This window comes from Coenobita brevimanus, chromosome 46 (assembly GCF_032717465.1).
Source record: "Coenobita brevimanus isolate Jiangsu-jjx chromosome 46, ASM3271746v2, whole genome shotgun sequence".
NCBI classification, from domain to species: domain Eukaryota; kingdom Metazoa; phylum Arthropoda; class Malacostraca; order Decapoda; family Coenobitidae; genus Coenobita; species Coenobita brevimanus.
The window spans coordinates 55559244-55586385 of NC_136999.1; the positions used below are offsets into that span (position 1 = coordinate 55559244).

At 42.6% G+C, this 27142-nt stretch overlaps 2 protein-coding genes across 2 annotated transcripts in view; one reads left to right on the forward strand and one right to left on the reverse strand.

Annotated features, from left to right (window-relative positions):
* The window catches only part of LOC145398769 (uncharacterized), a 46765-nt gene extending 35880 nt beyond the window's left edge, over window positions 1-10885 (reverse strand). Inside the window, exon 1 of the mRNA XM_080271582.1 lies at window positions 10860-10885. The gene's annotated coding sequence lies outside the window, so the exon portion shown is untranslated. The remainder of the gene's footprint in view (window positions 1-10859) is intronic.
* Window positions 10886-18516: 7631 nt separating this feature from the next.
* Cap-H2 (Chromosome associated protein H2) overlaps window positions 18517-27142 on the forward strand; it is a 120492-nt gene continuing 111866 nt past the window's right edge. The window contains exon 1 of the mRNA XM_080271590.1: window positions 18517-18618. Coding sequence (XP_080127716.1) covers window positions 18517-18618 — 102 coding nt within the window. The remainder of the gene's footprint in view (window positions 18619-27142) is intronic.

Below are 27142 nucleotides of genomic sequence, written 5' to 3' on the forward strand. Positions count from 1 at the left end.
GGTTACAAAAACAAATAAAATAACTACTTCCCTCAGTCAGCAACAAAAGAATAAAAATAAACTTAAATGAAAACGCCAGCTCGGCATAAAAATGACTGGGGAGAGAGAGAGTGTGCACACACGCACGATACGGAAGCTAGCTGGGAAGATACTGGACTACTGCTAGGCTCGTGTTCAGCCAAGCGCGAACGCATGAATCAAATTAATTAATAAGAACTTAAATTCGTGCCCCTCTCTCTCTACAATAAATTGGTACTTCTAATGCAAGCAAAACATCATTAAATATACTGGTAGCTCACATAAGACAATCAAAATAATCAAATGCATTCTCAGCATGGTATTAAATAAAATTGCCCTCAGTGGCAGGAACGAAAGAAACAAAAGAACTTGTAACACTCGCTAATGTAAACTCCGCGAATGATACGGATACATACTGCATAATCCCCCTAGCCCAGCTGTAACGGCTGCATCCGTGGGAACGGAAAGGCGGACAGCGTAACACGCCCTTCCCCCAAGAGAAAATTTTGAGCCCTGGATCAAAATTTTCGAATCATGACCCTGACCCCTCCCTCGACAAACAATCAGCAATTACGTTATCAGTCCCTTTAATATGCTTAACTTCCAAATTGTACTCTTGCAAAAGCAAACTCCAGCGGGTCAAACGCTGGTTCTTAAATTTAAACTTGTTCAAAAACTGCAGGGGATGATGGTCTGAATAAATCTTGATCACAGGGCCAAAAGGGGGCAGGTAGACAGCAAAGTGTTGTAGGGCCAGGATAATCGCTAATAACTCCTGCTCTATGACGGAATAGTTCTTCTGAGCTCTATTAAACTTCCTTGAGAAGTATGATATGGGATGTTCAACCTGGCCCTCATCCGGCTGCATCAACACTGCTCCCACCCCCACTCGGCCAGCATCAACTGCCAGCACAAAAGATCTGTCAAAATCTGGTGCACGCAATATAGGGTGGTGGCACAGCAGAGACTTAACAGTAGTAAAAGCTTGCTCACACTCGGCTGTCCACTGCCACTTCTTATCCTTGCGCAATAAGTCAGTAAGAGGGGCAAGCACTGTGGAGTAATTCCCAATAAATCTTCGGTAATAGCCGATCATGCCCAAAAATCGCTGGAGGGCACGGCGACACTGGGGTGCTGCAAAGTTGGAAATGGCATCCACCTTAGCCCGAGGTGGAGCCACTTGCCCATGTCCCACAACAAATCCAAGGTACTGGACCTTAGCACATACGAACTCGCACTTGTCCAAGTTGACTACTAAGCCAGCTTCCTCCAACCGCGCTAATGAGCATTTCCACATGATCAAGGTGCTCCTCCCACTTGGTGTCATACACAATGACATCATCGATGTAAACGACACAATTAGGTATGCCATCCACCACTTTATCCATAAGCCTCTGGAAAGTGGCTGGAGCATTCTTCAATCCATAAGGCATCACCTGGCACTGATATACTGCACCACTGACAACAAAGCTAGCCACTTGTTTAGCCCGTTCCGTCAGCGGGACCTGCCAGTATCCTTTTACTAAGTCAAGCTTGGTGATATAAGTGGCATTTCCCACCTTGTCCACGGAGTCATCGACCCGAGGCAAGGGATAAGCATCGGTCTTAGACAGTGAGTTAACTTTCCGGAAGTCCACACACAACCTAACCTTCCCATCTGGCTTCGGCTGCAAGGTAACTGGTGAACTCCACTCACTGAAACTCCTCTTGATCAATCCATGGTCCAACATATACTTGATCTCATTATCGAGAGCTTTCTGTCTGATAGGGTTGATGCGGTAGGGAGCTAATTTTACAGGCTTACTATCCCCAACGTCAATGTCATGAGTAGCCCAAGTTGTCAATCCCGGTGAATCTCCAAACACTTTCGGATGTTTCCATAATCTGTTGCAGAGCTCTTCTCGCTTTACTGGATCAAGGTGTCGCAATTTCTCCACCAGAGCTGCATAACCATTGCCCTCCCATAGGTCAGCTGGTACCATCTCCCCACGACTAAGCACTTCCTCCTGCTCCTCCAACTCACTACCAATCGTCAAAACTACAGGAGCGCTCTTATCCCTGGTTCCCTCGACGTCCGCTCCAAAGTCACCTTCCAGGAACTGTGGCTGTAACCCTGGTCCACCACTCACATCACCGGCACCAACAGCTCCCTCCACAGCACGTTCCCTTGATGCCACGTCCTCCTTTCCCCATCCTTCACATCCCAGGTGAGAGACATCAGCAGTCATCCCACAATGAGAATCAACTGGGCGGTAGTATGGCTTCAACATATTAATGTGGCACAACTGAGTACTCTTCCGCCTATCTGGGGTAACAATTAGATAGTCAAGTTCCCCAACTCTCTTCTTCACAATATAAGGACCACTGAATCTAGCTGCCAGAGGTTTTCCTTGCATGGGCAGCAGTGCCAAAACTTCATCTCCTTGCTTAAACTCACGACTTCTGACCTTCTTATCATAATGAGCCTTCATTTTCGCTTGAGCCCCGATTAGATGGTCACGGGCAAGCTCTAAAGCGCAATGCAGTCTCTCCCGAGTGCGGCAGACATAGTCAAGCATGGATTCCTGGTTGCCAGATTTGTTACTCCAGGCCTCTCGCACCACATCCAAGGGACCACGAACTCTGTGCCCAAACACTAACTCATTGGGTGAAAACCCTAACGACTCAGTTGGTACCTCTCACTGCAAACATAACAAAGGGTACCGCTAGGTCCCAATCCTTTCCACTATCATAGCAGAAGGTGCGCAGCATGGTCTTTAAGGTCTGATGATGCCTCTCCAGGGCACCTTGTGACTGCGGATGGTAGGCACTGGACAAAATGTGTTTGATGCCCAACTCTGTCATTGTCTGCTTAAACAAATTAGATGTAAAATTTACTCCACGGTCTGACTGCAACTCCTTGGGCAGGCCAAAATGAGTAAAGAACAGGATAAGTTGCTTGACTACTGACTTCGCCTGCATGCTTCTGATTGGTATAGCCTCTGGGTATCGCGTTGTAACATCCATTATGGTTAACAAATACTTGTTTCCAGCAGAAGTAGGAGGTAAAGGGCCCACAATATCAATGATTACCCGGGTAAACGGAGGTTCAACTGCAGGAATGGGAGTCAAAGGGGCCACAGGAAGAACTTGATTAGGCTTGCCCACCATCTGACACGTGTGACAGCTCTTGATGTACGCAGCAACTTGTCCCGGCATACTTGGCCACCAAAAGTTATATCTTAAGCGCTGCACTGTCTTTCTGTTTCCCAAGTGACCCGCTAAAGGTCCCTCATGTGCTAACTGTATTAACGGCACCCTATACTGCACAGGAACCACCACCTGCACTAACTCACCCACTCCTCCATCCACCGTGGCGCCAGTGGGCGTCCATCGGCGATGTAAAACATTATCTTTAATCAGGAACTCCTCCTTACCACACTCCATACTTCTTTCTTCCCCTACTCGAGCAAACAAGGGCTTTAATGTTACATCCTCCTGTTGCTTCACCCTCAATTCTGCTGGCCCAACACCCGCCAGCTCTACTGAGGACTGAGATAAGGGACTGGTCAGGACACTGGATTGCGAAGGGCGATCAATCTCAGCGTCACCTCTAGTACACTCGACAGGGGTAGGAATGTCAGACTCCACACTGACATCATCACCTCTACCCTCAACAGTGACACTCTGTTCCTCAGGCGCGCGTTTGACGGAGGTCCTGCATCCCCGCAGTCGACCCCAGCGTCCTGAAATTCTAATTCAGTCGGTGGGCTGGGTTCAGTCTCCACACAGACATACTCAGCACCACCTCTAGTGTCCTGAGTGGGAAGTGGGGCACGCATTCCCACTCTCCTCACCCACCACAGCAACACTCTGCTCACTAGGTTCCTCCATTGGTGGCCCTGCCTCATCACAGTCGACCCCAAGAACCTGTGACTTCACCAGTTCTTCCTCCCGGCTGCAACCTGTGCCATAGATCGTGTAATTGCACAGACCGGGAACATGGCTTCCACTTCTGCATCAACTTCAATACCAATTTCTGGGGCGTCAAAACACTTCTCTGCCACAACAACTGGTGGGGGAAGAGATGGAAATACTTTCTCCCCAGCCAGGTCGTTCCCCAGCAGAAAATCAATCCCCTCTACTGGCATTACATCAGCAACAGCTACTTGAGCTGCAGCCTGAACAATGGGGCAATCGAGTTCCACATGAACATAATCATAGTATTCATCTGAGTTCATGCCTCTACACAGCACATACTTCCCTGAGTTTACAGGCCCTCCAGTCACGTTTCTGCACACAGACTGTTGTGCACAGGTATCACGAGCCACAGTAACTGGATAACTGATCCCATGAATTTTCACTGTGCCGTGACATATAAAAGGTTTACACCAGTCTAGGGACGATTTCTGAGGCAGTTCATCCGGAGGTGGCGTAGCATGTTGGGTAACCTTTTCAGCCTGAGCTGGCAGCGAGCACAGCCGGCTGCACTCCAGCTTTCCACAGACTTCTCCCTCACCGTTACCACTCTCCCAACTCCTCTCGTTCACCTGACTCGAACCTACAATTAGTGCCACTGGTTTGGCATTTTGGGAGGCCTTCCACTTAGGGCAGTTAGGCTTGATGTGCCCACTCTGTTTGCAAAAGTAACAAACTAGCTTCGAACTGGATACAGGGCTCTTTCTCCCAGAATTCTTTTTCTCTGAACTTCCCTTGGACTGATTCACGGGAGATTTATCCCAGGCAGGGCCACTCACAGTCCTCTCCCTGGAATACTGAAAATTAGCATACTTGACCCCCATACTCCATAGGCAAACACCCGGTCATCAGCCCACGTCGCTGCTTCCTTCAAGGTCTTAAATCTCTTCTCCCTAATTTTAACACCAATTTCTTTGTCAGCCATGTTGGTAAAATGTTCCATCAAAAACAGTTCACGCACCTCGTTATACGAAGTGGCGCTCTCACTCAGCAACCACTCGTCTAACCTCTCCTCCAGATACCTGGCGTAGGCCATATAGGTGTCAGCAGGCCTTTTCCGAGCACCACGGAACAACAACCGATAAGCCTCTGGTCTAAGTTCATATGCCTTCAGGATGGTTGTTTTAAATTCATCATAATCATCTACATCCTCAGGGCTCAACCTATTATACACTTCCAAGGCTTTTCCCTTCAGCACATTAGATACCAACCCCACCCAGCGCTGCCTTGGCCACTCAAACTCCCTAGCCTTCTTCTCAAACCTGACAAACCATTCTGTCACCTTCAACTCATCAAATGCTGGCACTAATTTTAGACTCCTTGAGAACCAACTCTCCCTATCCTCTGCACGGCCCGAGGTTTGGGTATCTGAAGTTGGTCTATTAGCAGTCAGCTCCAAGCGAGTCTTCTCCAGCTCAAATCGCATTTTTCACGCTGCAACTCCATCTCCCTCTCTTCTTTTACACGCTGCATTTCCCTCTCTTCTTTTCACGCTGCATCTCCCTCTCTTCTTTTTCACGCTGCATCTCCCTCTCTTCTTTTGCACGCTGCATTTCCATCTCCAACTTTTTCAACTCCAACTGCAACTGAGCCTCCGGTGACAAGGCTCCAGGGTATATGGGAGTGGAATGAACAACTCCAGGGAAAGCACTAGACATACCTGGGGGAACTGCTCTAAACTGGCTCAGCGGCATCATAGATGGTAATAGTGGGGTAGCGAAACGAGGCATTTCAGCACCATAGTCAAACTCAGGGCTCACACGGGGAGTACCTTTGCTATGTGCCTCTCGTTGTTCCATATCCACAGGTGACTCAGCACGTACGCGATCTGGTGTAGACACGCGTGACTCCATGGCGACAAATCAATGGCAGTACTAAATAATGAAATACTAATGCTGACTGAGAAACTACAAAACACATCAACTTCACCTCAAAGCACAGAGAACGCCAAGGTAACGATATCCTAGCAAGAAGAAGGCACTGTTAGGATATCCTGATGCGAGGTCGCCACTGTTACGATATGCGCCAGCCCGGGGCTATTACAAAAAGACAAGTCAGCCTTAGATGATCGGCCTCCACTGCGTTGCAAAATAACGCAGACCCCGGCACTGACACTCCGCAAACTAGAGAAAAACTGCACAACGGAAGTACTTACTTAAGAACGCAACACTCTGTACTTTGATAATAAAACGGAACAGCCTACCTATAGATCTAGCCTACTATCGTCACTACCGGAAGTAATACCGCCCGAGACAGTATACAGGAACACCTCCCACTTACTTCCGGTGGTGACGACTTTCTACTTAACCCGTGTCCAAGGGGGAACGCAGTTAATAGCTCACGATGGTTCTCACTAGCCTTGAGCAAAGAGATGGGATTAACTGTGTAGGGGTTAGGGGTGTGTGTGTGTATGTACGTGTGTTGGGGAACGTTAACAAAGGCAGCGAGAAGACCACGGTGAGCCAAACTGGCCCTCCAAAGACAACACGGTTACAAAAACAAAATAAAATAACTACTTCCCTCAGTCAGCAACAAAAGAATAAAAATCAACGTAAATGAAAAGCCAGCTCGGCATAAAAATAACTGGGGAGAGAGTGTGCACACACGCACGATACGGAAGCTAGCTGTTTATATACTGGACTACTGATAGGCTCGTGTTCAGCCAAGCGCGAACGCATGAATCAAATTAATTAATAAGAACTTAAATTCGTGCCCCTCTCTCTCTACAATAAATTGGTACTTCTAATGCAAGCAAAACATCATTAAATATACTGGTAGCTCACATAAGACAATCAAAATAATCAAATGCATTCTCAGCATGGTATTAAATAAAATTGCCCTCAGTGGCAGGAACGAAAGAAACAAAAGAACTTGTAACACTCGCTAATGTAAACTCCGCGAATGATACGGATACATACTGCATAATCCCCCTAGCCCAGCTGTAACGGCTGCATCCGTGGGAACGGAAAGGCGGACAGCGTAACAATATATATATAAATTAGGAGAACATTAGGAGAAATACACTGAGGTGATTTGGATATGTGGAGAGAATGAAGAATGAAAGACTGACTAAGAAGGTGTATGTAGGCGAGGTGGAGGGAGGGAGAGGGAGGGGTAGACCGCGGATGAGGTGGAGGGATGGAGTTGAGAGGTATATGGGGGAGTGGGGGTGAGTTGGGGGGAGGGTAGTCAAATGGTGGGTGACAGAGCGACTTGGAGGCGTTTTGTCTTCGGCCACCCTTTGCAGGATTAGGGCGTCGGGCTATAGATAGATAGACAGATATATATGTATATATATATATATATCATCATCATCATCATCCAATCCTACATTGCCCCATGAGAAACGTAGGAGCCTGGGGCTAGGCAGTTGGTCCCAACATTTAAGATGAGAGTGACCAGCCTCACTCATTTCTGAGTGGCATTACATGAGCAATCAACCCCAACCATCCCTTGGATATAAATCTTCACCAGCTCAATCCGATTGGAGCACAATAATTACCCACTAAACCACCAGGTGCCAAAATTTGGTTACATGGTTACCACCCAATGTAATAAATAGTTACCTGGTGTACAGGAAACCATTTTTTTTTTTTTTTTTATGTGTCTGACTCTGGGCAAAGGCTTCAGGGCCTATATCTCAGGGCAGTAGCCTATCCCAAGGCCCAGTAGTCCTCCTACACCTCCACATGTCACCACTTTGGTGCTAACACCCACCATCCATCATACAGGACTGGTGTATTGGTATTAGCGGGGGTACTTTTATGACATGTTGGCGGGTCATCTGGTAGATCAGGAAAGTCTGCTTTTTGTGAAATTCAAATCCTTAAACTGTTCCCTGCCCCAGCCGGGATTCGAACCTGGGTCCATCAGGACTGCAGGCCGTCTCTCTACCGATTGAGCCACCGCCTCCCCTCACTCAGTGTAGAGTCACCCACAGGCAGAAGGAAGAGGAAAGAATGAAGGAAAGAAAGACAGAAGACGGAGTGTAAAGTTACCCTTCTTCCTCGCATTAAAAAAAAAAAAAAAAAAAAAAAAAAAAACTGGACAAGGAAAGAATGAAGGAAAGGAAGAGAGAAGAGGATGGAAGGAAAGAAGGATGGAGGAGAGGAAAGGGCAGACACCTGACAGCAGCACTACATCAAGTGAATGGAAGGTGAGCGCCATACAGTATATACTGTATATATATATATAAACTGCATATATGTATCTATCTATCTATTGCCAGATGCCTTAATCCCATAAGGGTGGCCACAAACAAATCACCTCCATGTCGCCCTGTACCCCGCCATTTCACTGCCCTGCTCGCAGCTCACATCCCCCTCTCTCATATACCTCTCCACTCCATCCCTCCATCTCATCTTTGGCCTCCCCCTCCCTCTCCCCACCTCCACCTCACTCACATACACTCTCCTCGTCAGTCTCTTGCTGTCCATCCTCTCCACATGGCCAAACTACCTCAGTGTGTTTCTCATAACGCTTCTTATCACATGCACATCCACATCACAACGCTCCTTCACTTCCTCATTTTTCAGTCTGTCTCTGCATGTGACTCCACATGCTCCTCTCAAATAACTCATTTCCACCGCTCTTACTCTTGATCTGTGTCCTTCCAACAAAGTACCGGTACAAGCTTTGCTTCCATATGTTAGAGTTGGTATCACATATATTGTCATGCAGCAACTTTTTCACTTCCATACTCACTTCCGTATTTTTTATCACTGCTTTCAAAGAACTACCAACCTTTCTTCTTTGCTGTACCCTTTCAAGCACTTCACCCTCTAAATTTCCATCCTTACTCATCACACTATCCAAGTACTTAAACGCACTCACAGTTTCCATTTCCTCCTCATCCAGCCTTACTGTACATCCACTGACTTCATTTCTCACAAAAACCATAACTTTGCTCTTCCCTACATTCATCTTTAGATTCCGTTTCTTACACACTCTCCCAGACTCATCCACCAAGCCTTGCAGCTCATCTTTGTCTTCACATAACAACACAGTATCATCTCCAAACAACAGTACAGGGAGTTTCCAAACACTGCCCTCTCTCATCGGGGCCACTCCAATGTCCACTGCCCTACCTTGTATCTCTTTTATAACCCCATCCATATATATATATATATATATATATATATATATATATATACAGATTGAACAATCATGGTGACATGACACATCCCTGTTTCAGTCCAATCTTCAAATAGAAAAATTCACCCAGTTCACTGTCTACATGCACTGCAGCCTTTGCACCCTCATACATAATCTTTATGGCATTCAATAACTTCCCATTTACTCCATATATTCTTAATTCTTTCCACAATCCTTGTCCATCCACCCTGTCATATGCTTTCTCCAAATCCATGAAGGCCGCATACAACTTCTTTCCCTTCTCCACAAACTTTTCTGCTAAAGACCAGTACATGGTTTCAGGACAATTCGCCATCACAACAATAACAAGACAATTCGCCGTCAGGATGGTTCACTGTCCTTTATTTACGTATCAGCTTATTTAGCAAGGATACTAGTTTCCGAGTTATACGAGTTGAAATAGTGATGGTGGGTTATTGTTTTTAAACCTCTTCCCTTCCTATAATATGATGAACAGCACATTGTCTCCAAATGCCCTGGGGATGAACAGCACTGCACTCTTAACACATCTGTCAAGAGTTAAAGCAGTGGTGGGCATATCAGTACCAAAATATTGTTACTTCTGATACTAGCTGTTTACCTGGAAATGTCGGTACTTGTGATTCAGTATCGGTTACTAGAGTACGGTACTAAAGACAGACTTTCCAAACAGCTGAAAACTTAATTATTTTCAAAAACACTGTTTCACTTCTAATACTTATTAGTGCATTTAATGCCAGTAGCATGGCGACCATCATCCACTCACTTGATGTAGTGCTGCCTACTTCTTCCTTAGCCTTTATCATTCTTTTTCTGTGCCTGCCCTCCTCTCTTCATATTTCTCCCATCTTTCCTGTCACTTCTTATTGCTTTTCTTTCCTTTACAGGTGGCTTTACATTGAGTGACAAGCCAAATGGTTTCCTGTAAGCCAAGAAACCATTTACAACGCTGGGTGGTAACCATATAACCAAACCATACATGCTCCCTACGTGTCAACAAGTGGGTTGGTGGAGGGTTAGTGCCCCTTCCCGTAAAACAAATAACTGAAAGTCAAATGGCCACCCCTTACGGGATTGTGGCGTCTGGCAATAGATAGATAGATAGATTGCAGTGCTCACATTCCCTTAATCGAGTGGCCATATAGAGTAGTAATGTTAACCTGCAATGTGACCACTGTTAATAACTATTAAGCTTTTGGTGTGCAGTATGTCCACTCTTAATAATTTTATTAACGTTTTGGTGGTTCATCAGACTGAAAAGGACATAATACTGTAACTATCTAGGTATCTGTATCTGTATTGGTACTCGATAGTACCAATGCTGGTCAACAAAATAATCAGTATTGTATCAAAATGTAATCGTTGGTATTGCCCACCACTACTTAATGGCCACTGCAGCAGACCTGACATTACCATGATATAAATGAAAAATACAAACCTGCATCAAAAAGCAGGCAGGAAAATATTACTCAGAAAATTTAAGATCTGAATTCAGGCTACTCCTGACAATGCAATTTCAGTGAACCGACATACTACGGTATAATTAAGAATAAATGTGGTAAGGAAGAACTCAGTTTGCTGCAATACGAAACACCAATAATAAATGAAATAATAAACGCCGCCCAACGCAACCTTACTGTTGCTTGGTTCACCGCATATTGACTGCCTGTCACCTTAACAATGATGATTTTCAGTTACTGCCTCAGGCTATCCAGACACACAGACAAAATCCTCCATAACAAGACGCCCACCTGCCGTCTGTCAGATTACAACCCAAGGCACAGTCTCACACCTGGCATGTCTATGGATATTATAAGTCTGCTCAAATATAAATACATCAACACGATACACTCATTCATCACTATACAGTGGACATCATAAATTTAACTTCTCAATTAGTGATCCTCTTATAGAGTTTATTTGTGAATCGTACGATAAATGAGACTGGCTTTTTCATTTGTTGATTCTAGTGAAGCTCTTGTAATTTTAAATAATCAGTGGTTATATCCGATAACTGTTTCTGTACACTAGTTTGTCCACTCTTTAGTGATGTGGATTCAATAAACACGATGAACATTATTTTTAACTGCATAAATCCCGAATTAAGACAAGTTTGGAGTTTGATACACCTATCATTCAAGTTAGTTGCCATTGTTTTATATTAACCTAATGGTTATGATATGAGTAATAATATTTCCTCAGCAATATGGATAAATTAAAGGAACAAAATTTCAATCAGGAGAGAAGTGAAAATACACGAGTTTGTGTTTTGGTTTTATTTCCCGTTTTCTTTTATTGTTCAACTTCAAATATACAATATGGCGGTCAGACGTTAATCAAAATTATTAAATATCTTACGATTTTGACACGTACAGCGACTATACTGTATTTTTATGCCTAATACTTTTGCTTCCAAGGCGGCCAGTGAAGTGAATGGCTAATAATAAGACCTGTGCGAATCTAAAACTCTGTGATAATCCAGGTTATGTGCATTTGGCGGGTAAAACAAGCCAGGAGCTCACAAAAATACGAATTAATTTGTTTCGAACTGCTGCTACATATCGAGAAATCAACCTTTGGCGGTGGCAGGCTGGGCAGGCAGGCAGAATAGGGCTTGAGGTGAGCATCCGTGGTCTGTTTCAGTAGTTTTCAATAGGACTTGAAAAGGCTAAGGGGGAGTAACGGTTGTGTTGCATCAGTACCTGGTGGCCGTAGCTGCAGATAATTCATGTTACTTTGTTTCTTATTTTAGTAATATTTTAATTATTGGTAGGGGTAATTGCATGAAAATATACATGCAGGTTAGGCTGTGATTAGTGAAAGTTTATTTCACAGGTATACAGTAATACAGGTATACAGTAGGCTAACCTTATTTTGTTGTAATTTTAAGTTTGCCATCATGTCTTTATTTTCTACCAGCGAAAGTTGGGTAAATTTACATTTTTAGACAGTCAAGGTTATTCTGATTTCTGTCCTATTCTAACCTTACTCAGCTAAGTTAACCTAATCTAACCCATCGAACCAAACCACCCAAACCTAACATAACCTAACTTACCTAAACCAACCTAACTAGCCTAAGTGGAGGGTGTGACTGTCCGAAACTGCAGTGATATGGAAAATGTCTGTGGGATTTGGGGTAAAATTGTACAAGATACACCCCTATTGTTGGGCAACAGTTTATGTGTTTTGAATGATTTTGACATTCATTTTTGTCGGAAATGCTTCCTTGTGCCCATTTCACCCCCCCTTCCCCCATGGATGTATCAAAACCAACAAAATTAAAGTTGAAGTTGTTGTCGTTATTTATCTGGTCCCACTCCGCCAAAGGCGCTCTGCAAGACCTTCACGTATGATTTAGATCAAACCCAATACAAAAATAAAAATCACAGTGTGTATCCTTCCCTGATTGTTGAATCCTCAAGGTCGTAACATTCTGAGAACAAGGATGTCTTTAACTTGTTTTTAAAACTCTTTGTGCCCTCGATCAGCCTTATATCAAGTGGAAGACTGTTATAAAGTCTTGGGGCAGCAAACTTGAAGGCACGAAAGCCAATATTGGATGAAACTCTAGGCTCCAACAGTGTCAGTCCAACACTAGCTCGACGAGTGTTGATGCCATCTTCAGATGGTTGAACCACATGCAACAGGTCTCTCAAATATGATGGGCAACCAGTATGGAGTGCTTGATGAGTCAGAACACACACTTTATATTTAATTCTAGCCTTGATAGGCAGCCAGTGAAGCTCAGTCAACACCGGAGTAATTCTGTCATGAGGAGAAACACCTTTAATCAATCTTGTAGCCCTGTTCAAGATATTCTGCAATTTTTTTAGCTGTATCTTTGGCAGATTGCAGTAAATTAAGTTACAATAATCCACTCTGTTAATTACACAATTTATCACAAGTTTCTTCACAGAACTCTCATCTATGTATTTCTTAACCCCTAAAACGCGGGGCGTCGCATTTGCGACGCTAGCCGAAAAGGACATAACGGCGGAGCATCGCGTTTGCGATTCGAGTTAATTTGAATAAACGCAGGCAAGGATGTTCCAGCTGGTATTGTCTATCAGTACCACCACCCTTTAGCTACAATTAGCATACTTTACCTTTGTACTACTGACCTCTGTTGTTGCCAAGTATCACGTTTTTCCCCCCTCCCCCCCCACCATGGCCCGGCCAGCCTGGCTGTGATACATGGCAGCGCTCTGACTACTCAGAACTGTAAATCTGCGCTCTCCTCTCACAAGCAGTTTATGCTAATAGGAAACGCTTGTTTCCCCAGTTGTCACACTAGCTTTTTTTCGCACGGTTTGCCCCTGTTTAGTGTCAGTTTACCGCAGGCTTTCAAAGTGACATTATGACGAGTTCTAGCTCTTCTGAGTCAGTGCGAGCGGCCGACAGGAACGAGAATAAAGTGACGGGCGTAAGGCAGAATAAAAAGCGCGCTGCGGTGATCTTTTGGGAAGTAATATGATTGAAAATAATGTAGTATACGTGTTTTTAGCTGTGAAAATGGAAATGTTTGTTAAGTGACGGGAAGACCGCTGCCGCGCTGCATGTCGGCCATATGCTTCGTTGATTTTAGCCTTATTTTCAGTGCTTATTTTACAAATACGGATTCCTAACTACCTTTACGTTGTAGTATAAAGTTTACTGTGACAGAATGAGGCTGTGGTAGAGGGGAAACCGGGTTGCTGGAGGTGTGAAAGTGAAGATTTTGTTACCCAACTTTGCAAGTCTGCACAAGTCCTTGGGTAGTCCACGAAGGCTCAACACCTGTCCCTGGAGAAAGCTGAATGTAAGTACTATCTGCCGTACCAAGTATAATGTTCTAGGGTTAATCTCTGATTTTTGGCTAATATTTTCCCATAGGTACTCAGACCGCGATACAACGTCGCCACCCGGGGGGGGGGTCAGCTGTCCATTGGCCGCGTATTAGGGGTTAACAAAAGCAATATTCTTTAAATGGTGGCCAGAGATCCTAACAACATTATTTACCTGAGCATTCAAGGACAAGTTACAATCTAGTAAGACACCCAGATCATGAACTCTATCAGCATCATCAACTGGATTACCATTTATATTCATATTAACCCTTTAACCGCAGGTGTCATCCCAGAATGACATTGCAAAAACTGGACCAAACCGCGGGTGTCATTCTCGAATGTTTGTGAATATTTTGAATACCGCGCGTTTTTTCCGTGCGCCAATTGTTTCAAGGGAGAGTAGCTATTAAGTTCTTTCACTCCAGCCGACCCCCACCTCCCTCCTCCCACCCCCCGGGCCCCCACCCCCACCCCCCGGGCCCCCCACCCCACCCCTGACCAAACACGCATCAGTATCTGTCCAGCTGTGCGAGTGACAACACCGCTGATGTGGCAGTGAAGTGCGGGCAATTACAGTGCCTTTTACCTGCCTCAGTGAACACAGAGTGGGTGTTTATCGTATGTGCAGTGTTCATATATGTTTATAGTATTATTATCAGAATGAGGTTGGCATTTGGTAATGGTGTGTGAGCGAAAAATAGTGATTACAACACTGCTGATGTGGCAGTGAAGTGCGGGCAATTACAGTGCCTTTTACCTGCCTCAGTGAACACAGGGTGGGTGTTTATCGTATGTGCAGTGTTCATATATGTTTATAGTATTGTTAGCAGAATGAGGTTGGCATTTGGTAATGGTGTGTGAGCGAAAAATAGTGATTTTAGATCGCTCACTTCTAATGGCACTGCCCATCCAGTGATAGTCAACGAAATCATGAAACCTACATCATTGCAAAGCTGAAGGTTAGTACTTTCTAATGATACCTTATTTTTCGCTCTAGATTTATTCTGTGCAGAGTTATAAAGGTTTAAAGTTTGTTTACATTTTGGCTGGAACCCCCACAGGAGAGGCCAGTCTGGGCAAAACAGTGCCCGCGGTTAAAGGGTTAATATTGCTCAAATTTCTTATTCTGTAGATTCATCATCAGCGTGCAAATAATGGCTGATTCAAACCCACAGATTATTCATTAAACTAACCATACCTATCCTAACAAAACCTATGCCTATTAACCCCCCCCCCCAAAAAAAAAAAAAAAAAAAATGAATAAAGGCAGTCCATAGTTGTGACCTTGAAACACAGTGAAATGGTTGCTTTCGCCACTTTGTGTTGGCAGTGACAGCCAACAACTCCTTCCGTGCCCATTCAAGGAGCTTTAATGTTATTAAATTTAATAAACCTATCCAAATGAGAGGTATCCATATTAAATCAGTAGGAAAGGAAAGGTAAGTCAAGAGGTATAGAAACATTCTTTATTTCAGCTCCCATGGACAGGATCTTGTGTGTGTGAGGCTTCTTGACTGGTGGGTAATCTCGGATATCATACATTTGTGAATGGTTTCGTATTTAAAGAAAAAGATTTATTTTTTGATGGCCTACCTGTCCGTAAACCTTCTTTTACTGGGTTCCATATTGTGTACTTGTAAAATAAAACCGGATTTGAAAGTGGAAATGAAATAAAAGGCTATATTTTGCAGGTACACCCAGTGAATGTACACCAATGAATGTTTACAACTGTGTGCAGAGTTAGTTATTTTTCTTTTATACACATCCATTGAAGATGCACTTATTGACTTTTAGTAAATAATGAGTGAGGGGCAATTTTTGATTACAGTAAAACCTTGATACAGTATACCAGTAACAGACTTCAATAGACTGGAATTCACTTTTACTGGAATTGAGTAGCTGTTGGACTAAATTCTTATATATCGGGAAAAGTCCGATAAAGCCAGAAGCAGTCTGGACTGCCTGACCACTTCAGCTATGTTCACCACAATAAAGTATTGTAAATAAAAGAAATGTTTATCAATGTACAGTACAGTATTATTATATACCGTACAGTACAGTAATACCCCGACATATGATACCCCTAGATCTGATACTCTGGCTTAACGATGGGGGTAGAAATACCACCATACCCCACCAATGATGGCCAAACCCCAGTTTAATGATGGGTTTAGATTTTTTTACCAATTTTGATATTTCAGACAAATTGTGTTTAGGTTAATTTATAAACAGATTTTAGACTTAATGTGTTTTAGCCATAGATGGGGTGAACACTGTCATTTTGGGTACAGTTTACTAAGTTTAATTTTTTTCCTGGACTTATATTTGATGATTCTCACATTTATTTGTTGGTTTTAGTGAGTTATTTACAGGTGTTAGGCTTAGGTTAGCTTCTTTTACAGCTGTTAGGGCATTTAGATTGGCTTTAAACTTGTTTTTTGGCTGATTTGGGTGGGTTTAGGACTTGGTTGGGGGGGGAAACCCAAGGCTGAAAAACGCATCCCATTACGTGTTAAAACTACTGTACCCTATTATATGATACCCCGCCTAATGATGGGTTTTTACTTGACCAGTTGTATCATTAAACCAAGGTATACCTGTATTTTATACCATTTGATTATTATATATCTCATCTCATCTCATCTCATCAGCCATTTGAGTGTCCACTGCAGGACCGGCCTATCCTGACCGAAGTGGGGACGATACAACCAATGTATCTCTACCAAGTGGATATACAGTATATATATATATATATATATATATATATATATATATAAAATAGTAAAGTACTGCAATGGTAGTGAAAACAGTTTAAAAACTATTGTTCCGATCCGGACTAATGTCTGATAAATCAGAAAAAATCCAGGTTAGCAGGGGGAAGTCCGGATGTCGCTTTTTTGGGAATGGCGTGGGCCCAAATTAGTCAATTACATTGAGGTTTCACTATATGGTTATTTATTTCTTTATTTATACTGTTTACTGTATCCTTAATCACTTCTAATAATGTTTTGTTTCATTCTTTTATCAGTTTTAATGCTTCTTCCCCGGACAAGGGTAGGTTTGGTTTAGTTAATTGTCTTTAAGTTTTGTTCAGTTGATACTTGGTAGCTGCAGTACTTACAGGTAGGTAACCCTGTCAACACTCCCTCTTTCTTAATGAATTGAGTCAGTGTCTTTCAGGGACACCATTTATATATACTGTATATATACAGTATACTGTAGGTATATACAGCAGGCTTGGGTTCAGCAAAGGTGGCAATACCTCAGTACCAGTACTGGAAAGTATTAAGAATATATGAAGTAGATGGGATGTTGTTGAATGCCGTGAAAGTATGTATGAGGGTACTAAGGCTGCAGTGCATGTGGATAGTGAACTGAGTGAATTTTTCTATTTGAAGCTTGGATTGAAACAGGGATGTGTCATGTCTCCATGGTTGTTCAATCTGTATATAGATGGGGTTATAAAAGAGATACAAGGTAGTTCATTTGGATGTTGGAGTGGCCCTAACGAGAGAGGGCAGTGTTTGGAAACTCTTTGTATTGTTGTTTGCAGATGATACTGTGCTGTTAAGTGAAGATGAAAGGAAGCTGCAAGGCTTGGCGAATGAGTTGGGGAGAGTGTGTAAGAAACAGAATCTAAAGGTGAATGTAGGGAAGAGTAAAGTGATGGTCTTTGAGAGAAATATGTTGGATGAGGAGGGAATGGAAAATGTGAGGGTTTATAGTACTTGGGTAGTGTGATGAGTAAGGATAGAAGTTTAGAGGGTGAAGTGCTTTAAAGGGTACAACAAGGAAGAAATGTTGTTGATTCTTTGGAAGCAGTGATAAGAAATAAGGAATTGAGCATGGAAGTGAAAAAGTTACTACATGACAGTATTGTGATACCAACCGTAACATACGGAGGTGAAGCTTGGACCTTGTTGGAGGGACAGAAGTCAAGAGTGAGAGCAGTGAAAATGAGTTAATTGAGAGGAGCATGTGGAGTCACATGTAGAGACAAAATGACAAATAAGGAAGTGAAGGAGCATTGTGGTGTGGATGTGGAAGTGACAGGAAACATTATGAGAAACACTTTGAAGTGGTTTGGCCATGTGGAGAGCACAGAGAGTGATGAGGAGAGTGTACTGTATGTGAGTGAGGTGGAAGGGGGGAGAGGGAGGAGGCCAAGGATGAGATGGAGGGATGGAGTGGAGAGGTACCGGTATATGAGAGAGGGGTGTGTGAGCTGGGGGGAGGGCAGTGAAATGGAGGGGGACAGGATGACATTGAGGTGATTTGTTTGTGGCCATCATTTAAGGGAAGATAATGTCACTGGATTGACATCTAAGGAAGGTACAATAACCTTCTGGGGAAGGGATTGCCAGTGTACATGTGCAGGGGATATGACCTTGATGATGTCTTACTGATAGTTTTTTTTTTTTTTTCTTGCTGTTATTTATTTATTTATTTTTTATTACAGAAATTGACGTTAGTGTTATGGTGAAGATTAACAAGTTTTGTTGAAACACTATACCCTCCGTCAGTATCACCAGTGCATCTTTGTACAGAATCATCACCACCTCCGCCATAATACGCCACCAAGATGCCGCAGATCCCGATGACTCAGGACCTGGACCCCCGGTTTTCAGTCTTCCTCAACCCAATCCGCGACCTTACCAAAAACTGGGAGGTGGACATTGCTAAGGTGGGTACTGAAAGGTTACTTGTACTTCATTGAGTTAAGGTTTGTTTTGATGACCTGTCATACATTTTGATGTGTATAGACCCTCCAATTGTTAAGCAAAACTTGTTTTGGAAATTTGTCCTTTGTGGAATAGTACAGTACCAGTATTTATATATGTATTCATCATTATACTGTGGGAGTCGTGTGGCAGCAATCTTTGTAAGTACAGTAACCACACAGCTATCACTCTTTTAGGCAAGAAACTAGTAGCCTACAGGCACATAGAGTTAGAATCCAAGCTCAGATTCACATTCTGACAGATCTGATTACACTTCTGAGATTTTGTGTTTGCCAGTGCTTTCCAGCAACTGTTGGGATGTAATTGGCTGGTTAGGGTATTTGGTTTAGCTTCCATTTCGTAGAAAACATCAGCTGCATCATAGCCAACCTTATTATAGGGTTACCTTAACCTTTGTCATGCTGCATACCTTGTGTGAGGCACAGTGAAGGTCTGCATGGGCCAAGCTGGGGATGCGGTGGCTCAGCTGGTAGAGAGGTGGCCTGCAGTCCTACCGGACCCAGGTTCAAATCCCTGCTGGGGCAGGGGACAGCTTAAGGATTTGAATTTCATAAAATCAGACTTTCTTGATCTACCAGAAGACCTGTCAACATGTCATGAAAATACCCCTGCTTATACCAATACACCAGTCCTGTGCAAGACAGCCCTAGCACTTATTCAATATGGATGGTGGATGTTAGCGCCGAAGTGGTGACTTGTAGAGGTGTATGGTATGTAGGAGGACTACTGGGCCTTGGAAGCCGGCTGTAAAGCCTATGCCCAGAGTCGGACACAAAAAAAAAAATAATTATTATTTTAAAAAGGTGCAAGCCTCATATGAGGTACAGTTTACATTAGTTAAAAAAAATTGACTTAGGGGAGGTACACTACACCCACCACATTTTAACTTAGGACCTACACACGGGAAAGTTTTCTGTCTTTGCTTTGTGCTTCCACCTCTACCAAGTGAATTTTTTGGGCAAGAAGTAACTGGCAACTCCTCTGGTGGCAGTGGGAGGTGGTGAAACACTCAGGATGTCAGTGCTTGCCCAGAAGTGAGAATGGGAGTACTGTATATGTTCCCGTCGATCCGAGCTTGCACCTCCCTCTTTTTTTCATATGCATTACTGTTTGCCCTGTTATTTTCCTAGAGTCATGTTGTCATGCCTGGAAAGTACTGTTCAAGGGATGAGAGGGTCCGTATCATTGCATGGAGGCAGGATAATGTCCCTATCAACACAATTTGTGAACGTACTGGACGCACAAAGTCGACCGTCGTGAAGATTCTTGCTGCAGCACGCGGCCTGCCACCTGATGTCGTACTAGAGCACAAGTATGGCAGTGGAATGAGGACGACTTCCAGAGGTACAGATATGCTTTTGAAGAGGGAAGTAATCAAGAATCCTTGACTGACAGCAGCAGAATTGAAGAGACTGCATCCCCAGCTGTTACAAAACGTTTCAATTCGAACTATCAAACACCGCTTGCAGAAGGAGCTGAGTTTGCCAAGCCGCACCGCAGCCAAGAAACTGCTTCTCACTGACCGCATGAAGAAGCAGCGCATTCGGTTTGCCAAGAAGTATGGACACTGAACATCAGATGAGTGGAAAAAAGTTATGTTTTTCAATGACAGCACATTTCAATTGATCCAGGTGCGTTCTGTCAGGGTTCGTCGTCCTGCCTCCCGTAGTTGACATGACCCTGCTTATGCGGTTCCGACTGTTAAGCACCCACAATCAGTAATGGTATGGGGGTGTTTCTGAGGTGAAATGGGAAGGGGAGGTCTCTACTTTCTTCTTAAGAACTTGATAATGAATGGTGGCCGGTACATTCAAGTTCTGAAAAATCATTTGTTAAACTTTTTTGCTATTCTTGGGTATGACTTTTTCAAGCATGATTCAGCTTCATGTCACAAGTCAAGAAAGGTGACAAAATGGCTTCAAGATAATCGGATTGAGGTCCTCAGTTGGCCTGGCAACAGTCTGGATCTAAATCCGATAGAAACCTGCTGGCCAAAGATGAAGAAAATCATGGCAAAGAAGACACCCAGTCTGAACAACCACAATACTGAACTGACAAATGTTTGGTGCAAAGCATTGTTCTTAGATTACTTTAGAGATCTAAATGATTCCATGCCAAAATGCATCCAACTGGTCCTGAAAAACAAGGGAAACATGATTTCATATTAATGAATGGCATTTCCTGAACAAACATTGTGGTATACTATGGATTTCTGTGTTTTTTAATATCTTGTGGGGGGAGGTCGTAAGTCAATTTGTGGTAGCTGTACCTTACAAAAAATCAGCCCGGCAGGAGTTAAGAGGGACCATGACATTTGAGTTGACTGTGATTGGTGTCAGTAACTCATCTTTTAAAGTAATTACTAATTAACATGCATACATTATAGTCTTTGCAGTGGATACAATTGTGTTGTTCAAGCATACAGTAGCTTACAGGGTATCTTTTAATTTTTATTTGTTTATTATGTGCACTAACTGATTTTGTACACTGACCCCACCCTACAAGCAGTACCATCTGCATATGTACTGCATGTTTCTAGTGTTCTTTATAGGTGCATGTCACATATACCATTTATATAGTATCCCGTTGACTGAAAATGGATTTGAGACCCTTGTCATGTACTTTACTGTGTGGTCTTCATCCATCCATTTGAGTTCCTTGCCAATTCTGTAGCTTTCTCAGCTTCAGTACCAGTATAGAACCATGCTTTCTCATACTTAGATATTTACTTACATGCACTTTCATTTTGGCCAACTGCACTTTCTCCCACTGTCTGATCCATTTATATACACCATTTTCATTGCTGTCTGTATCTTTTCTCTAGTACATGAACATGTCCAGGCATCTCGAAATGACCAGATCTTGAATTTGGCTCTGTGTTATCTTGTTTTTGTTTTTTCTTGGAGGAAACAGTCTTGTGGGCTCCTGGCCTTTGGTCCCTTCTTTCTTACATTAAAAAAAAAAAAAAAAAAAAAAAAAAATGTAGCCAGGCTACAATATATTGCCGTTGTCTACTGTAGTAGCGACCATTATATACAACTCACAGGCAGGGCTGTGGAGTCGGTACCCTAAACACACGACTCCGACTTCTTGATTTCTTGTGTGTCCCACTCCGACTCCAGCCCCTTAGAGTTTCTGTACAATAAATCTACCAAGATGAGTCTTCACTGATTTGCACATACTGTACTCAAAATTTCCACCTCACTACTTGCAGGCACTGGTAGATGCCTCCATGTCACTTTATACTACACTCAATCCTCGTAAAGCACGGATTCGTAAATCACGGCTAGGTGGCCGTCAGACTGCCGGCAACCTTAAATCACTGTTAAGTCACGAAAATCGCGGATCTAGGCACCCAAGTGGGCCTTTTCCGAGGAGAACTGTAAACCGCGGCATTCAAACTGAAAATCGCGACCCAACAACCAATCACCGCGCGTCCCTGGTGGCATATGTGCATACTAATGCAGCCATGTTGTTGTTGTTCTTGTCCCGCCAGTCTGCACACTACTTACTGTCGCCGTGCAGTACGAGAATTACCTACCTTTTTTAAGCATCTTCCCCCCGCCTCCTACCTGTCATGGCCCGTCCCGACCCCCCAGTGCTATAAGCAGTACGGTGTCAAGAAGCTGCCGCAGTTGTTGTACAGTTAACGTTTGGAGCTCACTCATCATCTTGAGAGGGGAGAGAAGTTTTCAAAGCTGGCGAAAGAGTTCGGGAAGAACAAGTGCTGAGAGGTTCTAAGTTTTTCCCAACACCACCTCACTCCATTCACTTAAGCAATTTCGTCATAGGATTAAGGTGAGATCCCTTAACATGGCTTATTTCTATTTAATACATGCACTGAATTTCCTAAATTTGTATGTTTGTGTTTGATGGTGCCTAGATAGGTGTAGGTAGGGTGCTGTGGGGGTGGGTTGGCCAAAGTCCAGACCCAAATTAATTTTTCACATAATATTTATTATTCATAAATCACGGCAGTGGTCCAGACCCAAATTGTTGCGATTTACGAGGATTGAATGTGTAACCATTTCGTTCCTATGGTAGTAATATCGTATTAAAGAAACTCACCTCTAGATTCTAGAATCAGAAATTATCCACATTCACTCATTGGGAAATCAGCTGATTGTGGTGTCTGTTTACATTCTGTTCTTGTTGTTCTGTTCAACATAAATGAAGAACAGAACAACAAACAAGTCCTAAACAAAATGTGGAAAATATGAGAAAAGGAAAAAAAGAATAGCAGTAGCAACAAGAAATAAAACTGAAGGAGCTGTCGTTCGAAAGGCGGTAGCTCCACATTACATGTACTTCATTTTCTTTACTAGTGGTCAGAGTCGGGACTTTTTAATGGACTCCAACTCCAACTCCAGCATTACAGTAATTGCTTCTGACTACAACTCCACAGCCCTGCTCACAAGCACTCCACTATGCTCACATTGAATTGCAGCCTCTCACACAACAACACACTCACCTTATGCATCACATTGTCACAACACAGACAGTAGTTGAACATAACCTTGAAAAAAGTAGAGCACTCAGTTGAAGTGATTGATTTCCTGCAGTCCACTGGATTCATGTCCAGATTGACCTGGCATTGGGAGTTGCAACAATAACTTGTAATCTTCTGATCAGTAGATTTTAACATTTTTAATGAATCACTATGTTTCTTACCCTATCCACCCTGCAGTCCACGTACATGTTTCCACTTTACCGATGCAACTCCACCCATCCAACTGTATGAGAGTTCCCACAAATATTTAATTACACTCTATCTACTTTGTGGTTGTACACTTTGTTTCTTCATTTATCTCATCAACACCTTCTGTCCTTGTGTTGTGCAACTCCACTCATGCAGGCCCTTTGGTATATTTCTCAAATATTTAATTTTGTTCAACCAGCTGCATGTATATCTCATCAGCATTGAGGTGGTTTAGCCCTGTGGAGAGTGAGAGACTGACGAGGAGAGTGTATATGAATGAGGTGGAGGAGGAGAGAGGAAGGGGTAGGCTGAGAATGAGGTGGAGGGATGGAGTGGAGGGGTATATGAGAGAGGGGGAGTGTGAGTTGGGAGCAGGGCAGTGAAATGGCGGGGAACAGGGTGACATGGAGGCGATTTGTTTGTGGCCACCCCATATAGGATTAAAGCGTCTGGCAATAGATAGATGGATAGATAGATAGAGAGACCATTGGCAGTCTTCACTATCTTCATCCACACCAGGGTCATTCCACGAAGATGTCAACCATTTGTGTCAAAATCAGGATTGCTTAAAAGTATATAAATTATACATCATTTTAAAGCTTAATCATTGAATTCTTTGAATCTGAAGAGAAAAAGCCTAAACTGTCAACCAAGGGAGCTGTGTAAAAAATTGTCATATTATGTCACCAAAGAAAAATCAGTGCTGAATTTAGCAATTTTCATAACATCATTGATCAGGGTATGTTATTGTTTGGAATGCTGACCCTGTGTTTTATTGAAAATGCATCTATTTGAGTTATGATTGACACTTCAGTTATTTACATATATGTTGTGGTCAGAATGTAAAATGACCTTTAAATGGAAGTATTTCAGGAGTAACGTGTCTCACGTTTTTTTCCCATTTTTCTCGTACACAGCTAACAAACTGGAGAATACCAACATAACTTTATATTATAAATAGGCATCCCAAGGCCTTAATAATGTAACACTGGGATACTTTGAAACAAACTCTGGTAAGCCATATGGTCCGTCACACGTTACATGCCCACTGTGAGGAACGTTACCAGAAAATGATGTAACGTTTCTCACGCACACCTTTGAACAAAAAATCAAAGTACTGTACCTGCACTGAAGTCCAGTGATAGAATCCCTGTGTTTGTAATTTAGTATGTTACCTGAAAGGTTTTATTCTTTCCAGACAGTAAATTGATTTTGCCTAGTACTTGGTGAGCATGCTTTACCATCATGTCTCCAATGACTCCAGCTGAGTATTTGAATTCTGCTGGTATTTATTTTACACGTGTATCATTGTGGACTGATGGGGCAGCAGCCCACTTCAAGAATAGGTATTCGATGACAGCCCTAACCTTTTACAAAGACATCCGCAACTGCACTGTTGAATGGAACTTTCAAGAAAGTCATCATAGCAAGGGCCCTCATGATGGGATTGGGGCTTTACTAAAATGGTATGTCTTCAGGCGAGTTTTGCAAGGTCGCTGTACAGTAAGGTCTGCTGTAGACTTTTATGAGGAGGCTGAACAAATAACAGATAAAACTGAACTAATGTATGTGTCTACTGAACATATAAACACAGATGTCAAAATATGTAGAGATCTGGAAAAACTGTAAGGCAACAAAATCCATTCAACAATGCAGGTCAGTAAGATCTCTTGGCCACTTTAAAGTAGCACTGTATCATTTGACTGCAGACCAATCACCTTTTAAGCAGTGCTATCTTCAGGAGACTGGCTATGACCCACAATCTGACTCCAGTACTAGCAGTGATAGGGAAAGTACACCATCTCTTGCAGAAATATCGGAGTCATTCGTGTCCCAGCCTGAGTTACAGAGTACTACTGATATTGAGTCAACACAAAAACCATCCACAGGTAACTATATACTAGTTCATTACACTACCAACAAGTTGTCGAAGCATTGTGTTGCAGTGGTAGAATCAGCTCCGGAGCCAGGCATGTTCGAAGTTAATTATTTAACCCTTTAACCGCGGGCTTGTTTTGCTTTTTCTTGAGGCTCCCGCGGGCATATTCGCGCTCCGAGAGACTCCCTAAAAATATTTGCCAAAAATCAGTTATTAGTCCTAGAATATTAAAATCACATATGCTTATGGCACATACCTTCAGCTTTCTCCTGGGGTGTTTGTTGAGCCTTCGTCGAGTACCGTAGGTCTTGCGGAGACTTGGGTAACGAAGTCTCCACTTTACACTTCCCGACAACCCGTAATATGATTACCACAGCCTGATATTATCACTAGAAACACTATTCTATGATTCTCAAATAGTTTGGAATCCATACTCCCAAAAAAAAAAAAACACTGTGAAAGCAATGAAAATTACGAGGGCGTATGACCTTCCCACTTGCGCTAGTTCGCCGCTGGTGTTCTGTCATTTATTACAGTATTCATAAAAACACTCACAGTTTATATTTCTATTACTATATAACACTTATATATATCTACAGTCTTTATCCATAAGTTTCCTTCAGTAATAGTAGTTTATTGTCACTGTAGGCATTCAATTTCTTTCAGTAAAATACGTAGCATTCACTTTCTCGTCCTGTATACTAGCATTGAGAGTGAATGTCACTTTCACCTTCACTCTCATAACTCATAGTATTCATACATGTTAGAGTGAAACTTTCACTTTCATTACTCCTAGTGTATACTGTATACTCGTATTCTTATAATACAGTACTACTCATTTACATTTCTATTTATGTTCTCTATTTTATTTACATTATTTACATTTCTATTTTATTTACACTGTGTTATGCACTGTCACTTGAAGTAACTTATAAAACTATTTTCCACTGTTCACTTATACTTACAGTCATTGCTTTCACTTGCTGTTTACACATTATTTACAATTCCACTTGCACTGTTTTACTCAATAGAAAGATCGTAGTCACTCTTTATCAATTGTCAGCCCTTTACCTCTTTCCACACGACGTTTAGTAGGGGGTAAAAGTCACAGGGCCCTTTGCATGGGGGTAAAAAGCGGCGGAAATTAGCAAGAGCGAATCAGACGTACTTTCACCATCAAAGACGACAGTGAACTGATAGTGGTGGCCTCCTGCCGCCTGGCTAGGGTGAGTGCAATACTACAAACTTCAGCCTTGTGAGACCTACTAATATATAGCAATGAAATGATTGGCAGGAAACCAAGACAATACATAATAAATTAGGTAGTTCCAGGTGAATGTAAATATCACTTAGGCTTCTCCCTTCCCTCCTTATATGTATACTTATTATGAAAATAGATTATACGGCATATTTCAAGGGGAAATAAACAGCGAAAATTAGCGAACGAGTGCACATGAGGTGTTGTCAGGTGATAATTAGCCAATTCCAGGTGTATGGGACTATCACTTACCTTATTTCTTTTTGGTATATATTATTTGGTATAAGAATAAGGCATAGGGCTTATTTCAATGGATGAAATCAGTGGAAAATTCCAGGGAAGATTTACTTAGCATAGAATACAGTGTGGTGGCCTGCAATAATTAGGTAGTTCCAGGTGAATTTAAATATCACATAGGCTTCTCCCTTTGTTTCTTATGTATATTTTTATTACGAAAATAGATTATACGGCATATTTCAAGGGGAAATAAATAGCGAAAATTAGCGAACGAGTGCACGTGAGGTGTTGTCAGGTGATAATTAGCCAATTCTAGGTGTATGGCACTCTCACTTACCTTATTTCTTTCTTGTATATATTATTTGGTATACAATTAGGGCATAGGACTTATTT